The 27059-nt window shown below is 44.9% G+C and overlaps 1 protein-coding gene across 1 annotated transcript in view; it reads right to left on the bottom strand.

Annotated features, from left to right (window-relative positions):
- The window catches only part of LY86 (lymphocyte antigen 86), a 59265-nt gene extending 33176 nt beyond the window's left edge, over positions 1-26089 (bottom strand). The window contains exon 1 of the mRNA XM_059399388.1: positions 25843-26089. Coding sequence (XP_059255371.1) covers positions 25843-25981 — 139 coding nt within the window. The 5' untranslated portion in view covers positions 25982-26089. The remainder of the gene's footprint in view (positions 1-25842) is intronic.
- Between the last annotated feature and the right edge of the window lie 970 nt (positions 26090-27059).

Raw genomic sequence — 27059 nt, 5'->3', positions numbered from 1 at the left:
AAAAAAAGTGTGGGAACATGGGCTGCCCCCTTGACATCTGAGTCACAGTCCCCTGGAATGACCCGAAGTTGGCTTCTGTCAGATTAGGAGGCCATGGTTTTTGAGCCATAACAGAAATGTTAAAGACCATAAAGAGAGAAATGGTAATGAAGCTGAGCTTCGATCCAAAAGACCTAGACAAATGTCTCACCCAAAATAATGACCCATTGGAGGCTGTTCTGCTTGACCTTTTGCATCTTAGGAGTAGATCAACAATGAATTCTAAATGCGCAGATTCATCCTGTGTTATCCAGGATGCCCCACAGTGCAGAATCTTACAATGAGGATGAGAGGAACTTGAACTTGTCTCCTAGCTGGCAGAGAGTGCATCTTAGTGGCTCGAGAACAGGAATTCCTACTCAGCTTCTCATTCATTTGACTGCATACCTGACATGGGCTCTCGGAGGAGCCCCTGACCTTGGAGGCATAAAGCAAATCAGAAAATGCTTCTGGAATAAATGAAACAAGATGGCATCGGGAGGGAGACAAACCATAAATGACTCTTAATCTCACAAAACAAACTGAGGGTTGCTGGGGGGAGGGGTGTTGGGAGAAGGGGGGTGGGGTTATGGACATTGGGGAGGGTATGTGCTTTGGTGAGTGCTGTGAAGTGTGTAAACCTGGCGATTCACAGACCTGTACCCCTGGGGATAAAAATACATTATATGTTTATAAAAAATAAAAATTAAAAAAAATTAAAAAAGAAAAGAAAATGCTTCTGCTCTCATCTGGATGATAAAACTTCCAGCATCTAATTATAATCCTACAAGATCAAAGACACTGAATATAAGATACATTTATGCTCTTAATCTCTTATTTTAAGGTCAAAGTATAGTCAACATTTTGCAGTCTTCTGTGTGCAAGGCACATCTCCCATGGACACACTCCAAACTACCTTACCCAGTCCCTCTTCATTGAAAACTCAGTCTTCCCGATAGTGTTGCCATTCATTCTTTCAAGAGCATTTATTAACTGTTTAATACCTGCCAGACACTGCTAGCTGCTGTGGGACCGGGGTGGGGTAGAAGCCTTTAGACTAGGCCGGTTTACCCAGGGCCCTACTGCTGATTGACTAGTGTCCAAATTAGCAGGGTTTCCTGAAAATCTGGAAGCATCCAAGGAACTTGCCTGTTCTGTTTGGTATGGATAATTATTTAACTTTCTGTTACTAATCTGGAGCCAACCCATACGGAATAGAAAACTGGAGAAAAGTTAGATCGTTCTGTTTCTTTTGTTTTTAATGGAAAATAAGACCTCCAAACATGCATCTCCTGCATCTCAACTATAATTCAAGGGTAAGGATTTGCCAGCAGATAAACCTCTTCCCTGGGCAGGATCCTCTGGAAGGCTTCACGCTTCTTGGCTTAGGAATGTCAGGAACCATGGCAGTGTTTGCTGACATGGAGGCACAACCAGGATACACCCATCACATTTCATGTCTGCATTTCCTGCAAATATGTCTGTTTTCTGATGGGGGACGAGAACCAGGCCATGATGCACAGGTGGTTTCCTAAGTGTGTGGCTATGAAGATGAACTCTGGGACTGTTCTTTAAATGCTGGGCATGCTGAAAAGCAATTCTCTCCTGCTTCTGAAAGCCGTGAACTAGGTTCAGTTTAAAAGGAAAAGCTAAGGAGTATGTCCTTGGCTGCTGGTGTTATGGAATACGAAGCATGAGTGAGTAGGGGTCGGTAAACGGGCTGAGAGGTAATATCTGACACCAGCCCGTCTTTGCTCATTTATAGAACTGGATTCGAAGCCAAAGAACCAGGTGGTTCTAAGATATATATGAATCATTGACTCTGTCCCCTGTCTTGTGGGTGACCAGGACATCAGGTATTAATATCCCCATTTTGTGATTGAAGAGGCTGAGATCTAGGGCAGCGAAATGACTGATTTCAGCCTCTAGACTCAGCCTGCTGTGGCTCTGCCCCTAGACTGCTGTATGCGAGAGACAAATAGCAAGGGAGGTCAACCGAATGAGAGAAGGAAACAGAGCTTTGGACAGAGGCAAAATGAGTTCAAACACATGCACCAAGACTGTATTCCTCTTATGTCTCAGGGTGATCACAAGGAGGGACAAGGCAAGCTGGCCCAGCTCCCCAGTTTTGCTAGGCTTGCTGGCTAGGCTCGCCTGTGAGGACCGTTGGCTAGGATTGCGTAGATCACTCACTCTGCAAAGCCATTTCTCATCATAAAGGACACTGGTAAAGCACAAATGAAAAAGCAGGGGTGTTAGAAGGTTTTTGCAGGAATCAAGAAAAATAATTCATGAAGCATCTGCATTATGGATATTCAATCACGGGGCAAAGAAAGGATTGATTCTGTGGAAGGGCAGCATAGACTCTACTTCTTGTGGCCATACAAAATGAAACCAACTTCTTTTTAAAATTTTCTTTTTCACGTTAAGAACACTCTAGGATTAAAATAATTTAGTAAAGTTCAATAGATTATTTCTTAAATAAAACCTGGATGTCAGCTAGGGGCTCTCAGTCCTTGAGATATAAATAGAATCGCGTTGAACATAACCAGTGTGGGGGGATGTTCTTCAGCACTGATTCTCAAACTTTGCCACATACTGGGGTCCCCTGGGGAGTTCAGTCAAGATACCGATACCTGGCTCCCATCCTAGACATTCTGGATACTACCTGGGCATCGCGATTCTTAAATACTTCTATTGTCTAGCCTCGTTTAGAAAACCACTGCCATAAGCCACACCAAGTAGTGTACTCATTCCCTGAGCTTAGGATCACATTGGGTGGGCTTCTAGATCTACCAGGGATCATTCCAGGCTAAAAGTTTAATCCCTTCATGAATTTCCCAAGAAATGTCCTCACAAACCTTCTCACAAATCTTATAGATTTTATTGAGATTGCTGGGGTAGGGGGAGGGGGAGGGTTCACTCTATTCCTGGCTCCTTCCCCCACCTCTAGCTTCTTTCTCTGGAGAAACAATGAAATATTTTCTCATTGTCTCAGTACTGAGGACTTGGACGCACACCAGGCACCCCAGGGCCTTAGCAGCTACCCCACTGACTTGTAAAGGAATCTTGCAAGAAAGGCAGGGCTCCTGCTTAGTTAGAATTCTTGGAACAGCCCCTGAGAGATTTTTTTCTATTTTATTTCAGGAACATTGACTCAATGCCAAACACTTACCCAGGCATGAAAAGGTTTGAGATACGGGCTCAGGGACCAAGAGGATAGAGCTAAAAAGGTAGATACTGAGGGCTGTTGGGGGAAGAGGGAGCATAAGGTGGAGGGTACGTGAGGGGAAGTGGGAGGTGTGGGCTGGGAGCAGCCTGGCCATGAGGACAGGTGGGAAGCCTGCACGGGCTCACTCAGACCTCTGCGCTGAGACAGGAGCAGTCCCTTGGGGTAGGGAACCAAGTGATCCCTGAAGTTAAAAACCAAAAACCAGCTTGTGATTGTACATTAAAGGTTTTAATTAAGGAGGAGATTAAGAGATCAGCTGTGTCTTTTGTGGCCTAATTGGATTTACTTTCCTCTGCCCTCTGTGTCCATAAAGGTGACCAAGGTCTGCAGTTAGTCTCAGGAGCATTGTTGGGTGTCATTCTTGGCAAAGTGTGTCATATTGTGTATGTTTGATGTCTACCCATAAACCTCCATGACCTTTGGGGATGGAATGTCAACTTGCCCATCTACTTTGTACTGAGCATTTTTTTTTCTTCTTTGGCGGCTACCTGTGTTCCAGGACATAGGCTTAAATACAGGCTACACAGAAAGAACAATTTCTTCATTTTCAGAAGAGAGGTAGGGTTTAAGCTATAAACTCTACAGACAAGATCACTGTAAGAATTTGAGAATGAAAAAAAAAAAAAAAAACCAAACCAAAACAACAACAACATACAGTCTCTTTCCTATTTCGAAATTCTCCACTCTGATAACCTCTTGTTCTTCTGATTATGCTATGTAATACTTACTGGATAATTGTGGGTTGGGCGACTCAGGAAATGTTGACAAACAACCAGACAGACAGCGGGAAGTAAGGGAGTAACGTGATTTTGGAAACGATTCACCTGCTCATTTACCTCCTCCAGTGTTTGGCTAACACATTTCCCTTTTAATAAGTCTCCATCTCAATTTGTCTTCTCCTAATACAAGGGGCCATAAAGATCATGTTTTCCCCGCTCCCCCCAGCAACCCTCAGTTTGTTTTGTAAGATTAAGAGTCACTTATGGGGGGGAGCGGGGTTGGGAGAAGGGGGGTGGGGTTATGGACATTGGGGAGGGTATGTGCTTTGGTGAGTGCTGTGAAGTGTGTAAACCTGGTGATTCACAGACCTGTACCCCTGGGGATAAAAATATATGTTTATAAAAAATAAAAAATTAAAAAACACAAACAAAAACAAAACAAAACAAAAACAAAACAAAAAAAGATCATGTTTTCCCCACATTCTCAGTATTCGGACTGGGGCGTAAATGTTCCTCCAGTGCGGCTGTGTTTGGGACATAAATTTGAAGCCAGAGCAGCTAGTGGAACCTGCTAACAATTGGACTTTTCCATTTTTGGTGGATGCCCAGAAAATGGGGTAAAGATGTTACTTCAACAGGGGAGACAAGAAGCCAAATACTGCTTGTTTATTGATCCAATCACAAACATGTTCGGAGCTCCCACCACGGACTGAGCACCGTGTAAGGTGTGAGGATAGACAGGCAGGTTTGTTTTAGGCATAACCCCTGACGTTTTGGAACACAGAGCGTAGAAGGACAAAGGAACGGTAAAAGACAGTCTCCACACTGCGTAGCTACAAGGCACGGTGAGGAACAACGGAGGTGTGTGTAATCCCGCGTGGGTGGTCATGGATAACCAGTCACAGTCTACAGGGGAGGGTCCCTGGGGGTCACCCTTGTAGCTCTGACCATAGGCAGGGGCTGTTTGAAACACTATATGTGTATTAGCTCAAATCCTTGCAAAAGTCGTACGAGGCTTATCATCTCTATGTTTGAGTCCCGAGAACTGAGGCAAGGGGGGTTTAAAGAAAGTGGACAGGGTCATCTGAACCTCTGGAAGGGGCTGGAGTACGAACCCAGGCAGACCGTCTGTCTCCAGGAACTCTTTGCCAGGAAACTCGGGGCAGAAACAGCATACACAGAAACTCTGAAGAAACTCTGAAGTCCCAGAGAGCTTGTAATTGCTGGGAACGTCAACAAAGCCCTTTGTGTTATCAAGTCCGTTCTGCATTTGTAAGGTTCACCTTGAATATTATAAATGCAGCCAGTTCAGGGCACCTGGTGGCTCAGTCCATTGAACATCTGACTCTTGGTTTAGGCTCAGGTCATGATCCCCGGATTGTGGGATCGAGTGCCATGTCAGGTTTTCCTCACTCTGCGTGGAGTCTTCTTGTCCCATTCCCTCTGCTTTTCCCCCAACTCCCCCACTCTCTGTCTCTCTCTTAAATAAATACATAAATTCTTTAAAATAGGGCAGCCAGTTCAAGTTCTTCAAAGACTTGAGGTCACAAGTGGGTGGTTTGTGTTTGAACATACACAGACCCTAAAGATCCTAGAGTCACCTCTGGAAGGATCCTGGAAAGTCCGGAAGACTTCATTTTCTTTCTTCTGTTGTTTAGAATGGTACCAGAAAGATCGATTTCTGCCTTCTTCCTGTGTATTTCCCAAGAAGCAGCCAATCTTGATGGAGCACCAGTTTCTGTGGGGTTAAGAAGAACCTCTGTAGGTTCTTCTGTCTGTCTTCAGTCTGTGGGAGTGCCTGGGTGGCTCAGTGGGTTAAGCCTCTGCCTTCAGCTCAGGTCATGATCTCAGGATCCTGAATTCGAGCCCCGCATCAGGTTCAGCGGGGGGCCTTCTTCACCTGCTCTCTCTCTGCCTGCTTCTCTGCCTACTTGTGATCTCTGTCTGTCAAATAAATAAATAAAATCTTAAAAGAAGAAGAAGAAGGAGAAGGAGAAGGAGAAGGAGAAGGAGAAGGAGAAGAAGAAGAAGGGCCTCTGCCATCAGTCCCTGGCCTGTGTCTTGCTGGTGAGCTCTGAGTTCTCACATTTTGTCTGGCTCCGGGGAACATCTGACTGTCGTGGGGGAATTGCACGACTGTATTGCTGATGTGCGGGTGCACACACCACCTTACCCTTTGTAGCTCTTAAATACCCCTCCCTGCCCCCCCCCCACATGCACATACTCTATAAAAACAAAAACTCCAGCCTTGTCTCACTTTGGCCTTCTAGGCAAACCATCTGAGGGGACTCTTAGTAGGAGCACTAGGAGTAGCTACTTCTACTCAGAATTTAAGTCAAGGTGACAGCTAGCCATCACCCCACCTCACCGAGTTCCCTTTCCTCACCTGTAGAAGGAGCTACTTAGCACCACGTTAAGCTTCACACTTCCTTCTGGTGCCTGTCTCTCAGATGTCCTGGAGGCAGGGGCTGTGGAGCCCACACTGTGGGGCTCAGCGCCTGTACCGTCGACAAAACCCCCGAAAGTGAGATGCGGGGCCTTGGGCTCAAAAAGGCCAGGCCTTTTTTTTTAAACTTTTTTTTTTTTTTTTTTTTTTTTGCAATAATGATAGAGTTACAAGAAGTTGCAAAAAAAAGAGTACAGAGGGGTCCTGTGTATCCTTGACCTGCCGCCACTCATGGTGACTTCTTACACAACTGGATCTCAGAGCCAAGGCCTCAGCCCGGGTACCATCTACAGACCACTTGCAGATTTAAACAGTTTTTACACGCATGCGTGTGTGTGTGTCTGTGCACACACGTGCATGCGTGGTTCTATGTAATTGTATCACCTATAAACACCACCACAGTCAAAAAGCAGACACAAAGGATCTTTCTAGTGCTCCCTTTGATAATTATCCCCTTCCCTACCCCTAGCAACCACTGATCTGTTCTCCATCAATATAATTTGTCATCTTGAGAATGTTCTATAAGCGGATCTTCCTTTTGAGATAGGATTCTTTTTTTTCTCATTTGGTGTAATGTCCTTGAGATCATTCAGGTGGTGGTGTGTATCAATAGCTCATTCGTGTTGGTTGCTGAGCGGTATTCTGCTGTATGGATGGATCATGGTTTGTTTAACTATTCACCTGCTGAAGGACATTTGGCCCGTTTAAGGCAATCACAAATAAAGCCCTTGTGATCTTTCACATACAGGTTTTATGAACTATGTTGTTTCCATTTCTCTGGGATAAATGCCCAGCCCCGGGATGGCTGTGTCCTATGGTAAATGTATGTTTAGTTTTCTAAGAAAGAACCCTCCCTGTTTTCCAGAGTGGCTATACATTTTACACTCTCTCCAGCCATGTAGGCAGGTCCTCTTAAAGAAAAATTCTTGATGGAGAAGCGTGTTCCCTGGAGAAAAATCACAGGAGGAGCTCATCGTGCTGGGCAGGGGTCACGTAACTTCTGCACCTGCTCAGCCTTGGGGATTGGGACGAGACTCCCTCTGTGACATGAGAAGAATGTTCCCAGGAATGATTCAAACACTAGAAGCCGTGATGTGCACAGGCAGCCATGGCTGATTATTGCTGATGCTCATACTGGGTGGGTAGGCTTGGATGACTGTGGCAGGGAGCTCCTTCCTTAGCCACCAGACTTCCTTCCCAATGCTGCCCGCAGGGCTTGGGAGGCGATCTTGGCCACACTCCATCATACGGAGGCCTGCAGAGCAAGTGTTAATTCTTGAGATTTGTTTCCCTAATGCTTTCTGGTATGAGATCAACTTGATGTATTTTTCATCCCCCTCGGGTACTGCTCTCCCCACGCATGGTAATGAATTGTCCATGCTGCCTCCAATCCCCCATCAGACTCACAAGAGGAAAAAAAAATAAATTTACACTTTTCCTAGGAAGCAAGCCTATTGACAGAGCTGACGTGTTGTCTCAGTCTGTCGGGTGGGTATGACAAAATACCACAGATCGGGGGCTTCAACAAAAGACATTGATTTCTCACAGTTCTGTAGGTTGGATGTTCAAGGTGTGGGCTGATGTGGTTTGTGGTGAGGGCCCTCTTCCTGCGGTAGAGATGGCCTCCTTCTCAAAGTGTGTTTGTGTAGCAGAGAGAGAGAGTGAGCTTTCTCTGGTCTCTTCCTCTTCTAAAGACCCTAGTCTCTGCCTTCGTCTCAGGTCATGATCCTGGGGTCCTAGGATCAAGCCCCGCATCGGGCTCTCTGCTCAGCAGGGAGCCTGCTTCCCTTCCTTTCTCTCTGCCTGGCTCTCTGCCTACTTGTGATCTCTGTCTGTCAAATAAATAAATAAAATCTTAAAAAAAAAAAAAGACCCTAGTTCTAGCATGGGGCCCCTTGCATGACCTCATCCAATGCTAATCACCTCCTAACACCATTGTGGTTTAGGGCTTCAACACATGAATTTTGAGGGGATACAAACATTCAGTCTATAACATGTGTTAAGATCCTCCTCATCACTGTTAGCAAGTTGACCAAGGGGCCATTCAGGGGCCCTGTCTCTAGATGTGACCACCCTGATATAGAATGAAGAGCAGGGCACCCTCATAGAGAGGCCTTTGAAGGAAGAGGAAGTGTTCAAGGACAGTCACCGACTCCTTTTTTTATTAGAGAATAAGAGGTACAGAATCTCCAGGGCATGCATTAATACTTCCTAAAGGTACCATGGAGATTTCCTGAAATGGTGAGGTGGGTACCAGAGTTTCTGCCATAGGGTCTTGTACTGAAATCAGGGAAGCAGAATTCCACATTCTCCAAACCAGTTCACCATGTCTTCCTGTTTCCCCCACATTGTGAGACGGAGACAGAATAGGTTTTCTGGATGTCCCAGATCTGCAATAGATCTCTCCCTGTTGGGGAGGAGGGAGATGTTTCTATGGGAAACTTCTCGTTAGCACTCTGCCACTTGTGTGATAGACCACCCTGGAAATAAGACCCCATAGCATGAATAACATAGGACTACAAGCTAGAGGTCAATGCCAGAGGAGAAAGGGACCCGCTGCCTTTGGCTTGGCAGCCCATCTACCAGCAAAATAAACCCCTAAGCAAAGAAAGGGCTCATTTCTCTGCTTCCCAAATCAACACAAGCCTACTACTTCCCTCCTGATTAGAAGATTAAAAATACTGCTGCTAAAAAAAAAAAAAAAAAAAAAAATTATACTGGAAGATAGCAAACTGACAGAAAAAATAAGACGGGAAACCTGATTTCAAATTGATAAATGAGAATAGCGCACATGCCGAATGCCCACGGCCTTCCTGCTTCCCCCTCCCCCCGCCCACACTCAGGTTAAATGAAGCACATGTTAACCGCAGTGAAGTTTTACGTAGACCCCTGACTCAGCTCTTCACCTGTCTCTTTCACGTCATGGCTGTAACCATGTGGATATTGTTCAGCCTTTTCTTGCCATCTGTTCATGTGTTTTCAGAACATGACATTTAAAAAACTGTTGTTGTGTGGAAACATCACTAGACAAGGCTGGTGAACCTAGAGCAATTCCAAATTTTTGGAATTTGTTCGGGGCTTAAACCTGGGAGAAGTGGAAAGAAAAGTCCTGGGCTGGGAAACCTTTTCTGATACAAAGAGATATAAATAATAAGTGCTGCCAACAGTGTGTAATCATAAAAAATTGGAAGCAACCGAAATATTAATCAAAAGGAGAATGGATACAATTGTAGTCAATACGACTAATTATCTACGCGGCAGCTGTGAAAATGAATTCACCAAAGCTACCCGCGCTAGCTATCGCCAGGAATTCTGTCAGACATTGGTCCCCAAAGAAATTATTCAGGCAACTCTCTTATCAATTCCAATAATTTTAAATTAGGTTTTTTTCTGCATGGCCAGTCTTATTGCATGTGTATAATAACATTTTTGTTCCCTCCTTTTAAGTCCTTAAATATTTTATTTTTCTTGTCTTACTGATTAGAAGGCTGGCTGGGGCCTTCAGTGCAGGACTGGATAGGAGTGAGGCTGGTGGGCAGGCTTATCTCCTCCTTGCTTTTAAAGGAAATAGTTCCTTTGATGGCTGCATAGTATTCCATTGTGTATATATACCACATCTTCTTGATCCATTCATCTGTTGATGGACATCTAGGTTCTTTCCATAGTTTGGCTATTGTGGACATTGCTGCTATAAACATTCGGGTGCATGTGTCCCTTTGGATCACTACATTTGTATCTTTAGGGTAAATACCCAATAGTGCAATTGCTGGGTCATAGGGCAGTTCTATTTTCAACATTTTGAGGAACCTCCATGCTGTTTTCCAGAGTGGCTGCACCAGCTTGCATTCCCACCAACAGTGTAGGAGGGTTCCCCTTTCTCCACATCCTCGCCAGCATCTGTCATTTCCTGACTTGTTGATTTTAGCCATTCTGACTGGTGTGAGGTGATATCTCATTGTGGTTTTGATTTGTATTTCCCTGATGCCGAGTGATATGGAACACTTTTTCATGTGTCTGTTGGCCATCTGGATGTCTTCTTTGCAGAAATGTCTGTTCATGTCCTCTGCCCACTTCTTGATTGGATTATTTGTTCTTTGGGTGTTGAGTTTGCTAAGTTCTTTATAGATTCTGGACACTAGTCCTTTATCTGATATGTCGTTTGCAAATATCTTCTCCCATTCTGTCAGTTGTCTTTTGATTTTGTTAACTGTTTCCTTTGCTGTGCAAAAGCTTTTGATCTTGATGAAATCCCAATAAAAGAAATGAAATCTTGCCATTTGCAACAACATGGATGGAACTAGAGCGTATCATGCTTAGCAAAATAAGTCAAGCAGAGAAAGACAACTATCATATGATCTCCCTGATATGAGGAAGTGGTGATGCAACAAGGGGGCTTAAGTGGGTAGAAGAAGAATCAATGAAACAAGATGGGATTGGGAGGGAGACAAACCATAAGTGACTCTTAATCTCACAAAACAAACTGAGGATTGCTGGGGGGAGGGGGTTTGGGAGAAGGGGGTGGGATTATGGACATTGGGGAGGGTATGTGATTTGGTGAGTGCTGTGAAGTGTGTAAACCTGGTGATTCACAGACCTGTACCCCTGGGGATAAAAATATATGTTTATAAAAAATAAAAAAATTAAAAATCCAAAAAAAAAAAAAGGAAATAGTTCCAGTGTTTTGCCATTAAATCTGACGTTCACTGTGGGTCTGTATTTTAGGTATGTTCTAGGTCTATATATATAGTTTTAAAGATTTAATTTATTTATTTGACAGAGAACACAAGTAGGCAGAGAGGCAGGCAGAGAGAGAGGAGGAAGCAGGCTCCCTGCTGAGCAGAGAGCCCGATGCAGGGCTCGATCCCAGGAAACCAGGATCGTGACCTGAGCTGAAGGCAGTCTTTAGCCCACTGAGCCACCCAGGTGCCCCAGGTCTATATTTTTTATATATTTTTATGTAGGCTCCCCGCACCCACCATGGAGCCCAACATGGAGACTGAACTCACAACCCTGAGATCAAGACCTGAGCTGAGATCAAGAGCCAGACTCTTAACTGACTGAGCCACTCAGGTGCCCCCGGAGAGCTGATTTTAAAAGTTCAATCTAGTATTCTTTAAAAAAATCGGTTTACCTTAGTCAATTTTTACATATGAGAATCTCTAATACATTTGTAATTATTTCTTATTTCTTATTAGGTTTTCTTTCCTTAATGCCCTGATGTTTATATGCTCCTTTGTCCCCTTCTTTCTAACATTTTGATTCAAGTGTTTTTTTTCCTTTTTACTAATTTGAAAGTAATATACAACATTGCTAGTTTTTAAGTAGTTACCCTTGAATTTCTAACCTGAAAATTTTACTTAATAAAGCATAAAATGAAACATTACTTTTTTTGTGCTTTTCTCCTGGTATGTATTTATTTATTTATTATTGTGGTAAAAAACACACAGCATTACATTTATCATGTTAATGATTTTTAAGCATACAGTTTGGTAATGTTAAGTATAGTCACACTGTTGTATAACCATATGACAATAGAAGTTTTTTGTTTTGCTGAAGTAAACATGAATTTAACCCTCTCCCCGAAAATTACAAGGACAAGGTCATCAGAATGCTTTATGTCCCCTCACCAGCTCCTTCCTTCAGGTGCTATTATTATCCTGTAGTTTGTGCTGAATTATTGCTTTCTGGTAGGCAGCCTCCAGTATGGCTCCCAGTGGTCCCTGCTCCTAATTCACACCCTTATGCAAAACTTCCCCCTGAGACCTAGTGACTTGCTTCTAAGCAGTAGAGCATGGCAAAGGTGGTAGGACGTTGCTTCTGAAATTAGGCTACAAACAAACAAACAAAGGCCTTTCTCGCCCTCTTATGCTCTCTTGCTTAGAGCCTTTGCTCTGTGGGAGCAGGGCGCCATGTTGTGAGTGGCCCTGTAGAGAGGCTATCATGGCAAAGAACCAATGGCTTCCAACCAACAGCCATGGAGGACCTGAATCCTGCTAACAGCCATGTGAGTGAGCTCGGAGTGACCTTCTGGGGCCTGACTCTAGCCACGTAGTCATAGGAGTTTGGGAGCAGATCTTATCCCAGTCAAGCTTCAAGACGGCTGCACCTAGACCAACCCCTTGACCAGGCTCTCAAGAGACCCCATGTCAGGGACACCCAACTACTCCTGCAGGGAACACCTGTGAGATGGTAATATCTATGGTTTGAAGCTGCTAGGTTTTACAGTAATTGGTTATGCAACAGTGGAAAGCAAATACATTCCCTTTTCAAATTAGACATTATTATCATCCTTACATTCATTGCTTATTTGAGTTTTCTAATTCTTTGCTTGCCATTCCATCTTGCATGTCCAAACCAGCTTCGGAGAGATCATTTTATTTCTTTCTGAAGTATCGCTTGGAAAGTGTCTTTACTGGGAATCTTTTGTAGGCAAACTCCGGATTATGTTGGTTCAAAAAAAATCTGTGATTTAATTTCTAGGCTTGGGGTTTCCTGGATCATGAAGATAATACACATTTGGACCCCAAACCTATGGGCTTTCTGGTCTGCAGCTAATTCTTGGGGAAAACTTATTTCTCCAGAGGCCAGGAAAGTTAGATAAGTTTCCTTGTCTTTTACTTTTGCTGACTTATTATTTTTTTCTTCTTATTCACTTTTTAAAATTGTGGCTATAATGTTTTGAAGGACCGAACTTCCTGAAGGAGTCAATTTCCCAACTTGCATAGCACAAGACGATGCTGCCAGACTCCCACACCGTCACTGAGTTCTGGTGCTTGGAGACAGGCAAATTTTCTGAGAGTGGACAAGACTTCAGTGCTGGTTTTCCTCTACCTCTGGGCTTTCTCTTTGTTTTGGTTCCTGGAGACTTCCTACATTTTATTACAAGATGAGCTATGCATCCAAAAATCAGGACACTTGATACCTGCTAGCAAGCCTGTGCTTTGTTCAACCACTGATTCAAATAAACCAAGAGCCACTGGTAATTTTTCTTCAGTTTTTCTTTTTTTTTTAAACAAACACACTCACTTAAGTACTGCTCTTTAATTTAGTTAAAACCAAAGCCAAGTGTGAGGCAGAAAAGCTATTGTCTACCCTGGAAAAACTATCTTCCTGCCCACACTCCACTCTACTTGAATCCCAAACAGCTCAGTGTAGGTCAGGTTTGAAATTAGAGTCTCTGCGGGGAATCGAAGCTCCTAGTACTTCCCTTTTGGAATAGCCCAGGATTCAGACCCAAGACAGCTGACTCCAATGGAGTGAGGGCTGAAGGTTTTGGGCATTTAGGCATTTGTTGGATGGCTGAAGTTGGCTATATTTAGCAAGCTTTTCTACATATGGAGAAAAGACCAGAGGAAGTAGGAAGCTGGCATTAACCTTTAGGGCTTTAGGGGTCCAAGTCACCTATCATATGCTAATTAAGTGTCTCCTGCCCTGGTGATCTGTTTACTAGCTACTGTTTACTTATGAGGTTCACACCACAGAACAAGGCAACTCTATTCTAAACATGCTCTTGCTTTCACTGCTTTATAAAACCAAGTCATTTCTATGTAAGATCTGCAATCAGACTATATTTATGGAGCCACTGTTCCTCTCAGTATTATAAGTGAGTCTCCATAGGTCTTCTGTATATGCAATGGCTTTTGTTTGATAGGATCCTGGGCAAGAGAGGATGTGGAAAAATTGTCTTAAGAGAAGGGATGCCCAGGAAGAGGAACTTTTACACTTTGGGGATATAGGTATGAAAGAGAGGGCTGATTTTGCTGTACACAATGTCTTTGATCTGAAATTGTGTTAATTTATCCATCATGGCTTTTATGCTGTGAGAAGAAGCAGCGCTGGTGTGGGAGATCCCACTGGGTTCAGCTTCCATGAAGATTTGTGGCTATGGTTAGGACACATTGATTTCCTCTCTGTCTCAAGTTGTTCCCAACAAGGAGGCAATTGGATGAAAGCCCTGAAGTTCTGTCTGTCTAGGACACTTCCCAATTTTATAAGAGGTCCCCAGTTTGCCCTGAGCCTATGGACAAGGAGTGGCAGAATACTGATCCCTCTCCATGTGCCTGCAAATGCCAGGCATGTGGAGAAATAGATGGTCATGTGGCACCCATGACCACAATAGATAACATAAGGCAGACTGTCAGAAACTGATCCTTGGCCTCACAGAGCAGTAGACTTGCTCCAGGAACCTCACCCCGGGCGTCCCTCTCCTCCATTTGTAGCTGCCCAGCCACTGTGAATTCTGATTAGCAACCATTGCCTCAGACCTGTAAACAGACAGCCAGGAAATGCTAGTGTGGCCTGTCATGCCCATCCCTGACAGAGAAGGTGTAGGGCAGGAGGACACGCCTGGGAACTTGCTCTCTGTTGGTTGGGGAAACACAATTGGCAATATCAGACAGTTGCTGGGAGGAGGCAGAAAGACAGGGCCTGTTGTTTTGAGCTCTTGAAGACCTCATCTCTCATGACTCTGTCTTTGAGAATTACTTAGCAAGCATGTCTGGGAGCTGCAGCCGTAACAATGGCAGGAAGGAAGTCGGGTCACATCCCAAGCACTAGACGAGCACGTAGCCTCATTCTTAGACCTTAGAAGATTCAGAGTGTTTCCACCCCTATGGATAGACCAGGGAGAACAATGCACTTTTCTCTACTTTTGGAAGTAAGTAAGAGTAAGGACCAAGAGTTGTGACTGAGCAAGGGGGAAAAAAAGATAAGAAAGAAACAGAAGGACTGATGAGCTAGAGAGGTCTCATATACAATTTGGTTAGAAAGCTAGACGACAATCCAATCAGCACTAGCAGTCACACAGAAGATACAAGTAGAAGAACAATTCAGTGCTGTCTTCAAAGCTGATGAGTCAGCTAAATGTTGTGCAGATGAGTGTCAACTGTGCAAACAAAGTCCATCATTTCCTCTAAAAAAACCCCTCTAAATATACCTTTGACATTACCACGGGCGGTGTAAGTTTCCTGAAATGCTGAGAGACCAGGTTAATGTATAATAATGCTAAGACAGTGAGCAACATGTGCAAGGAAGGGGCGTCAGGTCTTCAGGTTGAAGTAGTTTAAGCCAGCTTACTGACCAGCCATCGATCCCACAATCAAAGAATCGGTAACTTGGAACCTGGATCTTCAGCTAGTCTGAGGTGATATCTTTGGTCTGGGGCATCCTAGACACCTAGGAAAATACTGAACTAAGCATGACTATAACCCCAGGAAGATGTAAGACTATAGGGAAGAGTAAATGCCACTGTAACCTTGTTAAAGACATAAATGTAAACCCCTATCACAGACATTTTGAAAGATACTGTAGTTTAACAAAAAGGGTAGTAAGTGGAATAATCATTGTGATAATTTTTATCTGCTTTGACTGCTTTTAAAGATTTTAAAGCATTTAAGGAAATCTGGTGTTTTAGGTTAAATGCTCAAGACAATTCTATTAATAAAGGTGTGACCAATGTATGTATGCCTGTAATAAAATTAATTTATTTGATTTACAAAATTTTGACTTAATCGTGCAAGTCGTATTTAATTGTTTAAGGGGATTTTATAATATGCTACAGGAAAATTAAACACAGCACTAAAATATATGGAGGACCCTTGAATAGGAAAGATCTCAGCTATGGGACAAGATTCTAACGGCTAACAGGCAGAGGGAACGCTGATCACTCTGTTCTGGATTTTCTCACTGGGGCTGGCACAGTTCCCACCTGGCCATAAGGGGATATGTCAGGCTTCGAATAAGGGAGTCCCTTGGCAGCGCTTCTTCAATTGTAAATTGTGCTTGGAAGCAGCATTTTCTGGGCTGAGGATCTTTTCTTCTGCCCGCCACTGGGTTGGTCACCACTCCCTTCTGTCCTGAAGGCAGAGAGGAGTGGAGGGAAGTGGTACAGAATTTCAAGAAGGGACGCACAATGATGCCTTCTTGAATCCCGTGAGGAGGCTGGCGGATGTGACTCGCACATTGCCCACTGCGCATGAGTAATCCATCGGCTGCACCCAGACCGGTGGTCAAAGTTGTTTCTGGTAGACCCTAGAGCCCCTCTTCCAAAGCTCACTGGGCTCTCTAGGGCCCCAGGATAGAGCTGCTGCATCAGGACACTGGGATATCACTTTTACAAGGCATCCCAGAAAGGACTGAACATCGACTCACACGGCACACGGTTCCTGCGTGCGTCACCCTTCTCTTTGCATTAAAATGCCAGTCCTGTTGTTTGGGGTTTGGAGGGGAGCATCTCCCCCCGCCCTGCCCCCGCCAGCCCAGTATGTGTGAGCAGCACTGCTCCTATGTTGTGCCTTCCAGCTTGCTCTTATGTTGCAGGGGCCTCTGCCAGCTGGGGGCTCCCTCTTCACCAAGGGCCTGGCCCCTGATGGCCTCTGTCAGGTTCACCAACTGCACAGTTTGGGGCCGGAAAGGGGCTCTTTCACCTGCACTTTCCTTGGCCTGGAGAAAAGCTGCTTTGGTCCCCCGTGCTCCCCCTCCTGTAGTCCAGTGTCTGAAGCCTTGCCCTGGACCTCACACTGTGGCAGCTTCGGGAATAGATTGTCTGTGTTGTCGTTTGCCCAAAAAGAGTGGCAGAGCTGGACAACCGTCCTCCCTCATCTCTACCTCTTCAAAGATTCTACTCCAAAAACGTGAGCAAATCTGCTTCTCATGAATTTGCTTGAGGATGGAAAGAACAGTGAACAGCACCTAGGAAGACGTTTCCTGTCTGCACCAAAGAGCCTCTTGGACTCCCTCTTGGCTGCCCCCACCCCCCTTAGGTCCCTAGCCCCTAAGGGACTTAGCATCTCTTAGTATCTCTTTAAAAAAGTGCTTGGGAATATGGGCTATGGTATGTGCTGTGAATTGTGTCAGACTGATGAATCACAGACCTGTACCCCGGAAACAAATAATACATTGCATGTTCATTTAAAAAATACTTGGGAGAATTCACAGTGCCTTGGAGGTCTGGCTGAAAGGACCTTACAGAAGCCAGAAGGAACTCAGTGGCTTGGTGACCAGAGCTCACCTACAAGATTAGTTCTCCTCCAGCTCCTCTTCACTTTTCACTTTCAACTTTTTCCTTGTGCCATCTTTAAGTCTGCATCTCAATGTTGACACTCATATATATATAAATATCTATTTAAAAATATTTTCCCCATCTTTAAAAGTCTGCACCTCAATGTTGACACTCATATTTATATATATTTAATAAATATACATTAAAAATGATAGTAATTTTATGGCATATAGCTACTATCATGACTAATATCAACTTTCTGACTTTATGTTTGAGCAAAAAGACCTCGCAATGCTCCTGGCAGCTTACTGTTTCATCTTTTTTTTTTTTTTTAATTTCTTTTCAGCCTAACAGGATTCATTGTTTCTGCACCACACCCAGTGCTCCATGCCATCCATGCCCTCTCTAATACCCACCACCGGGCTCCCCCAACCTCCCACCCTCCACCCCTTCAGAACCCTCAAGCTGTTTTTCAGAGTCCATAGTCTCTCATGGTTCACCTCCCCTTCCAATTTCCCTCAATTCCCTTCTCCTCTCCAGCTCCCCATGTCCTCCATGCTATTTGTTATGCTCCACAAATAAGTGAAACCATGTGACCATTGACTCTCTCTGCTTGACTTATTTCACTCAGCGTAATCTCTTCCAGTCCCGTCCATGTTGTTACAAAAGTTGGGTATTCATCCTTTCTGATGGCGGCATAATACTCCATAGTGTATATGGACCACATCTTCCTTATCCATTCGTCCGTTGAAGGGCATCTTGGTTCTTTCCACAGTTTGGCGACCGTGGCCATTGCTGCTATAAACATTGGGGTACAGATGGCCCTTCTTTTCACGACATCTGTATCTTTGGGGTAAATACCCAAAGGTGCAATGGCAGGGTCATAGGGAAGCTCGATTTTTAATTTCTTGAGGAATCTCCACACTGTTTTCCAAAGTGGCTACACCAACTGTTTCATCTTGCGTGCCCATTTATCCCTTTGAAATGGCATCATTGTCTCCCCGCCCACTTGTCTGCTCTTCTCTAATTGTACAGTATTTATATCCCTATTAATCCAGGAAAATAAAGGAAGAGAGAAATTGCTTTCTGTGTGTAATATTTTAAAGTACTGTTAAATGACTATGTGGGGGGTGATATTTTCCATTATTATGATATATTTTTTGATAGTGTTGCTTCTTTTGTGTTGTTTTATGCTCCATTTACTTCACAATTACTAGACTTTGAGGAAAGCAGGCCCCCCTCCCTCCCCGCCGCCTTTCCTTCCAGGGCAGTTTTAAAATAACTTTCTTACCAACATTTTTTCAACATGCTTTGCTCTTCAGCCAGGTCATTTGTGGTTTACCCTTATTTTGGAGGAGTTGTTGCCAGCATTGCTTTGCATTTTTAAGGTCTGATTAATTGTCCTGTTTGACTATCTTGACGGATTACTCAGATGCACGTGACCTGATTCTGACTTTGTAATTAAAGATTTTTTTTTGGAGGTCAGATAGAGTGCCTGCCCTGCTGCAAACTTCAGCACACATGCAAAACCTATTTGGGCAGATAGGGACCAGGCTGCCTGCCTTCAGGGAGAGAACAGCAGGTGTTAAGTGTGAAGCATGGTGACCAGAGGCCATGGTCCCCTGACCCTGGAACCTCCCAGGTGGCTGACCCTTAGGAACCACCCACTGCCCTCAACTTACTGCTGGAGATAGAGCTCCCTCACCACTCCCCTCCCCTCCCGACTCACCAGCTTCTCCACCCTGAAAATTGCTGTCGGATGTGAGGGAAATAAGGTTTCCTATAAAATAAGTAAGCCAACCTCACGGCGGGGCGGGGGGCTCCATCTGAAAAATACGCTGATCTTGCTGGTAAGAGAATGAACTTTCACTTGCTTTTTAAAAAGCTTTGGTAGATGTCATTTCCGAACATCTTGCAATGAATGTGAACTTGGTACATGGGTTGATGAATGCCAATGTGGGTGCTCCTTCTCTTCTACGGCTGTTACAGGCCCCTGATGGATACTTGGGAAGAGCCAAACAGATCCAGCTCTGAGTGCCTGCAGAGAGGGGAGGCTGGAGGAATCGAATCAGAAAGCAAATCGCTCTCTTCCTCCTCTTCTTCTTTCCTCCCTCCACCCTTCCTCCTCTTCCTGCTTCTGCTAGGGTAGGGCTTTCACTTCCTCACCCAAAGACTTAGTTTTTGAGCGATCTCTTCTCCCTATCCCTACCCTGAGCTTCTGGGATCAGACGGCATGGGTTGCTCCCTACTGGAATTCCATAATGTAGCTCTGAGTCCCTGGGCATGGAGTCAGACACTTACGGCTGTCTCATGGCTCAGTCTATGTTACATGATAAGATAGTTAAGGTGTACGTGCTTCAGTTTCCATATCTGGAACATGGAGATAAATATCCTATGCACCTCATAGGACTATTTGTAAGGATTGAATGAGACCTTATTAAATGAAGGGACATTATGAATTATAAAATGCCATGTAGCAGCTGGAGATTATTATGGAACTGATGATGTTCTCAAAGGTATCTTATGAATTCCTTCACTCATGGTGGTTTTGGTGTCAAGATTACGTGGCCACACAGCTTCTGTATGGCTAAAATCATCCAGAAGACACAGAACTAGAGCCTCTGAGGTGGGGAACAGCTTGAGAGATTCTTTCCTACCCTTGACCAGGGAGCAGGAAAGTTTTTCTACAAAAAGCCAAATAGTTAATATTTCAGGATCTGTGGTCATATAGTCACTATCACCCTACTTATAGGAGAAACAGATGAGTGTGTTCATGTTCCAATAAAATTTTATGGACACAGAAATTGACATTTCATGTAATTTCATATGTCACATATATTCTTCTTTTGAATCTTGTAACCACCTAAATGTGTAAAAACCATTCTTAGCTCACAGGCCATCTAAAAGCAGGCAACATGTGGAATTTGGCCTGTGGGCTTCATTTGCCAGTGCCTGTCCTAGATTACTCCTAGGAACCACTGAAATGGCCAGGTTGACTGTCAGAGATATCAAAGGGGAGACATAAAATCATTTAGGTATATGTCATAGGTTTTTTACTTTTTATGACCCTCTTCTTGGCCTGGCTGATGTCAAAACACGTGAAAGCATATCAAAGTACGTTAAATGACAAAACTAAGTTTACACTCAATGTTCTTGTCAAAAATTACAACCTAGATCTCTGCTTGCCAACGCTTATTAAAAAACCCCAAACAGCAAACAACAATGGCAACAATACGAGTCATGGAAGTCTGCCTGGAGCACATGTGTCTCATCCAGACCTATAGGCAGTCTAACTTTCCCTTGAGCAATCCAGACCTGCAATTGTACCATTCATGGAAGCTTCCACTGGGGCCATTTGCAAAAGCGATCCTGAGTGGTGTTTTAGTGATGAATCCTTGCTCCTTGTTTCCATGAGAAACAGTGGATGGGAGTCACATTGCTCCAGGTAGAAATTCCTCTCAGAGTTCATCCCAGTATCAGGAAAGGCTAGACTTCTTAAAAATGGATTTTATTTTGCAAGTGATGTAATTTCCTTGTTTGATATGGTTTCAAGGAAGGTCATAATCAAATACACCTCTATTGACTAGAAAATGTCTTGCAAGTCATTAGCAGCAAAGAATTATGTACTAAGTATGTACTAAGCACTTTTCATACAATCCTTTTACTTAATCCTCCCATGGCCCTGAGAGGTAGGTAAAATTATAATCTCTATTGTAGTGGGATATATGAGGGCTCCCAAAGATATCCATGTCCTAATTCCCAGAATCTGCTGATGTCATCTTACACAGCAAAAGAGAATTTGTAGATGCGATTAATTTAAGGATCTTGAGATGGGGAGATTATCCTAATCTCAGTGTTCCCTTCAGAGAGGGAGGTGGAGAGAGATTTGGCATAGAAGAAAGCAATATGAGAACAAGATGTTGAAGCAAGATGCTGGCCTTTTGGCTTTGAAGATGGAGGAAGGGTCCATGAGCCAAGGAATATAGTTGTAGAAGCTAGAAAAGTCCAAGAAAGAGATTCTCCCCTAGAGTTTCCAAGGGAGTGTGGCCCTTCACGAAGTGAAGTTGACTTTGGATTTCTCACCTCTGGGACACTAAAAGAATACATGTGTGTCATTTTAAGCCACCAAGTGGTAAGTACTAGTACACCATAGGAAACTGATATGCCCACTTTGCAATCAAGGAGACAGAGAATATTGCCCAATGGCTGGAATGAGGTTTGCTGAGCTCAGACCCACGGATCTTACTCCTCACACTGCCTCATCTGTTGTATGTTTCCTGATGTCTCCAGGACATCCAACCTGTTTTCCCACAACCTGCTTCATCCTCCAAACCTGTGGACTTTTGTAATCCATCTCCTGAGCTGGTGTGATAGAGACAGAATATAAATAAATACACTGGTGGACACTTGTGGCATGGGAATGCGTGAAGTCCCTGGGCTTTTGCTAGCCCTGGGGATTGTCTTATGATCTAATAAAAGGATGCTTTGGTTCCCCCTTCTGTCAGTCTTTACTGTGGCATTAACAGTTGGACAGAGCAGGACATCCGCTTTCTCAGAAAATTATGCTCACTTCCTGGTCAGTGTTCAGAGCCCAGCAACTTTCTGTGAGTTTCTTTCTTTTTCCTCAAGGATTTTTGTATTATTTAGAACAGTGTCTGGCCTAAGAGCTGCCCCTCCCACTAAAATTATTAAATGAAACAAGAAGGAAAAAATGAAGCACTAAACCCAGAAAACAGTAAATCCTCTATTTTTGCCAGATGATGCCCCCACATCTGTGTGTATGTTGAGACTCTAGAAGCCCCTGACACACACTGAAGAGATCTGAACACCAGGGTTGGATAGAGGGTCTAAACACATGGCCTTTGTTCTGTGTTATCAGCGTGAAAGTCTAGGGAGCAGGGGTGGGGGGGTTGCCCTGCTGTGAATCCAGCAGCTACAGGGAGGACCATCTCCATCTGGGGAAGGGTATTCGATTATTCAGTCTCTGATGGCTCAGTGGCTTTCAGGAGATGAGCCAGGACCCACTTTTTGGAGAAAATTCAGGGCACTGCTTTCTTTCTTCTCTGCTGACACCAGAGTATACCAAAGATTTCCTCTGATGTTGAGGCTTTCGATAGGATACTAGTTTGACCTGTCATACTTCTTTCCGGGATTATTATTATTTTTAAAAGATTTTATTGATTTATTTGACAGAGAGAGAGAGAGAGAGAGAGAGTAAGCACATGTGTGCATGAGCACAAAAAGGAGGGAGGGGCAGAGGGAGAGGGAAAAGCAGGCTCCCTGTTGAGCAGAGAGCTGGACATGGGGCTTGATCCCAGGACACTGGGATCATGACCTGAGCTGAAGGCTTAACTGACTGAGCCACCCAGGCACCCCCTCGATTATTGATTCTATAGGCTACAAACCTTGGCTGTGGTCTCGAATAACTTTCAAGCTAATATTCAAACTTCCATCCATTCCCTGAGGGAATCTTTCCAAATGTAATCTCCTCATTGCCAAGGGGACGCAGCCCAACCTTGTCTCGTATTGTATTAGGGTTCTCCAGAGAAACAGAACCAGTGGAAATATATACTAGAAAAAAATATTTATAATCAGAGAGATTTATCATAAGATACTGGCTCATGTGGTTATGGAGGCTGAGAAGCCCTATGGTCTGCTATTTGCAAACTGGAAGCCCAGGAAGGCTGGTGGTGTGTCTGAAGATCCCAGGGCGAGCCTGAAAGCCAGGAGCGCTCCAAGCAGGAGGTCAAAGTCCCAGCTTACAATCAGGCTGACGGAGAGTGAATCCTTCCTTCCTCCACCTTTTTGTTCTCTTCAGGCCCTCAACAGATTGGATGGTGACCACCCTCACTGGGGAAGGTGATCTGCTTTCACACAGGTCAGTGATTTCAGCGCTAATGGTTAGAAACACTCTCACAGTCATACCCAGAAAGTGTTTAACCAGTTCTCTGGGCCTCCTGTGGCCCAATCAATGTGACACATAAAATTCACCATCACACCTGGGCTCTCCCCACCCTTCCTACTTTACCCCTTGTGTTCCAGCCCTACTGCAGCCACCTGAACTCTATGCCTGGTCACCTCTCCCTGCTGTCAATATGCCATTCTCTGTGCCAAGTTATCCTTCCCATGCCCCACTTCCATCCACCTGCCTTTTGACGAAACTCCAGACAGCAGGAGATTAAAACACAAGCTCCAGAGTCAGCCGGGCCTGGGATCAAGTCATTTTGATTCCGCAGATATTTACTTCCTGCCTCCTCTGTGCTCTCCGGAAACAATTCTGCCCAATTACCTGTGTGACCTTGGAAGAGTTCCCTGGCATCTCTAACTCTGATTTAGACATCGGTAGAGTAGGAACGCATAGGAAGTCCTGAATACCTGTAAACCTCCCACGGACATAAGGCGTTATAATTACCATTTTTGTCATTCTTCGAGGTTGAGGTCAAGCTTGATGTCCCTTCCCTTGGAGTGTTTAGACCCCCAAACTAACCCTTTCCAACTACCATGACCCCTGGTGCATGATACATGCCTTTGTCCCTCTAAACACAGAGCATTTACCCTGTTGTTGAATGGTCTGATCCTCCCACTACTCTTCAGTGAGAGCTGCATTTCCTCCATCCCTTTCCTCTGAGTGCCCGGAGCAGGGCTTGTTGACATTTGGTGACTAGAGCAGCTACAGGGAGGGTGGAGTTATACCCAGAGGCCGGTGATAAGCTTTGTTCTCCTGATGCATCCGCTTCTCTGGTCTTTCTTGGCAGTGACTTGAAAGGCTGTGCCAGGCTTGGCTGCAGGCTGCAGGCTGGTCTGGGGGAGGGACCAGCCATGGCAACCTTTTATGGGAGGTTGAATTGGAAAAACAAATCCTGAGCAGTCCATTCATTTCAACTCTTGCTTCTCATGCTGCACCTACAATGCGTAGATGCCAGCAGAAAGCGGCCCATCCCCATGGAAGAGCGAGAGTAATGAGATCAGCACCTACAGCATTTCGCCATTCATTCGCTTGTACATCAGAAAAAAGGTTTTTGTGCATTTCAACGTTCAGTGTTCCTTCTTTTTCAAAGAGTGAAATCAAGTCAGACAAATGGCCCCGGAGACCAGCCTGACCATCCCAACCTCTCCACGGCAACTCCCTGGGTAGCAGCTGCCAGGTCAGCTATCGGGTCCAAGGCTTAACATCTCCTCTGATCCCCAGCTTACCATGAGGCCAATTTAAATACTGAAAGAGCATCACTTTTCCAGCTCCTTCCGTCCAAACTGCATTTTGCTTCCTGTCTACCTCGAAGTGTCATATTTCACACTGGCACGCTTTTCCATGAGGCTGTCCCTCTCATCCTCATTCAAGATGTGATCTGATGCTGAACTCACTTTCCTGCACTCAGGCCCCCCTTGTGGACGGAAGCATACCTCTGTCCCCACCAAACTGATATGTTGAAGTCTTACCCCTTAGTACCTTAGAATATGATTTTATTTGAAGATAGGGTCTTTCAAGAGGTGATTAAGGTTAAATGATGTCCTGTGGGTGAGCCCTAATCCAGTAGGAGTGGCGTTCTCATAAGAAGAGGAGATCAGGATCCAGTCAGGCACAGAGGACAGACTGTGTGAGGACACAGGGAAAAGACAGCCACCTACAAACCAAGGAGAGAGGCCTCAGGAGACACCAACCCTGCCAACACATTGATCTTGGACTTCCAGCCTCCAGAGTTGTGATAAAATAAATATCTGCCGTTTAAGACTTCAGTCTGTGGTACTCTGCTCTAACAGCCTTTGTAGACCATTATATAATCAAAAGTGTTGGTTCAAATACCTACGGCTGCTGTTTCCTGAATTCTACTCATTAGCTTGCACGGTTTGTTGGTAAAGATGTTGGCCCCATTGGGGTAATAACCATGGCGTATGCTCTTTGGTTATATCTGGCCCTAGAGAAAACCTTGGCATTGAGTACGTGCTGAATTAGTGAGCAGTGACGCTGAGGAGGGTCACTGGAAGGCAGGAATCTTCTCTTTTGACATACGAGATCATTTCACTCAGTTTGCAAACTCAATAACCTGGAAGGTAGTCGGGGTGTACATTTTGGGGTGGAGGTGACTCATAGAAGCATCTTTTCTCAATTTTGAGCTAATGGGGTTTCATGATCTGGTAGACTCCTTGGTCATTTCGGGCTCTGCCATTTTAGTGAATTGGTCTATTCAGACTCAATGCCTTTGTCTTGTCCTCTTTGTGGCTCTTTCAAGCTCATTCCCCCTCCCCACCCTGCATTCCTCCTTCTCCCAAGGGCTCTCGATGGCCTTGCAGACCCACTGCAAGTGGAGAAAGCCTCTGGGTCCTGGTTCTCTCACCCCTTCCCAATCCCAACCCAACACTACAACAGCCCTCATCTGAGGGCCTCCATTTCCCCCGTAAACACAAAATAGCATATTTTGAAAGACCTTACCACAACTCCGGTAGAGCACTTCCAGGTTCCCCTTCCGGCAGACCGTGTGCGTGGGCCAGGCCTTGCTGCCGCTGCTGGGAGATATCAGAGTCCAGAAGACGACGGCCACCGTGAGACCCTTCATGGCCAGGCCCTGCATGTGACCTACTGGAAAATAACGGGCCCCAAACAAGGGGCCTCTGGGCTCTTCCTCTCCTCTGCTACAGCGGTGAATGTTCGGTTTCACTTCTCCTATTTTACGCTCCTGAGGAACCACTGTGAGATGCAAAAGGCAGTTCACTGAGGCCCTGTTCCCCCAGGACCTTTGACCCTTTTTAATCAGCAGGGTGAGAATGGCCCATGTCTCCGGTGGGCTGGATGTTGACTCTCTGCTTTCACAGGGAGGAGTCAGCAAGTGATGCATGACCTTATGCTGTGGCCCCTCCAAACAGCCTCCCTAGAGCCTCCCACCCCCGGATGGAGTAATGGACTCAGGAAAGCAAAAGCCACAGGCCACGGTGTGGTTTTCATCAACAGCCCTCCAATGTCTCCGTAAGCTCCTGATGTGGGCTGTGGACCTGGCTGGGGCCAGCAGGCAGCACTTGCCATTTTGAAGGTGGCAGAGTCATATCTGGGATCTGGAATGAGGCTTTTGCCCTGTTGGCATTTTCTCTCATCTGGCTCTAGCCCCACTCTCAGGATTAGGGTTTTAGCAGTGAATTGTGTGGCTGTGAGAACAGAGCTTGTTCTGGGAGCAGCAGATGCGGTCTCTGGAGATGAAGTGGAGGGGATGTCCCTGAGAGGTGAGCTGTGTTCTATTTCCGGCTTGGCTTGGCCAACGGTGGGGAAGGATGGGGAAGTGAGAGCCTCCCTTTTAAGATGATGTGTGTGTGTGTGTGAAGGCATTAACTGTGTTGGTCATTGGCAGGATTATTAACGTCACATCCCAGTTTCTTTCCAAAGCTTAGAGTCTATCCCCTATTCCACGACCTTTGCTGATCTGCTCAGCCCTGGTTTCCCACCTCTACTCCACTCCACCTTAGCTTGAGAGAACCAGGGTCAGGGCCACGGCCAGCAGATTGGAGGAGCAACAGAGTATGCCATTTCCCCTGCAAGAGGTAAAGCACTTCTCTGAGCTCACTGGGTAAATTGACTGTTTCTGCTGATAGGTTAACTTCAGTTACCTCAGACTTTTTTCGAAGTAAGTGGAATTTAATTACCAGTGAAAACAAATACAC

Source organism: Mustela nigripes, chromosome 5, assembly GCF_022355385.1.
Source record: "Mustela nigripes isolate SB6536 chromosome 5, MUSNIG.SB6536, whole genome shotgun sequence".
Lineage (NCBI taxonomy): Eukaryota > Metazoa > Chordata > Mammalia > Carnivora > Mustelidae > Mustela > Mustela nigripes.
This window is presented reverse-complemented; position numbering and strand designations above follow the sequence as displayed.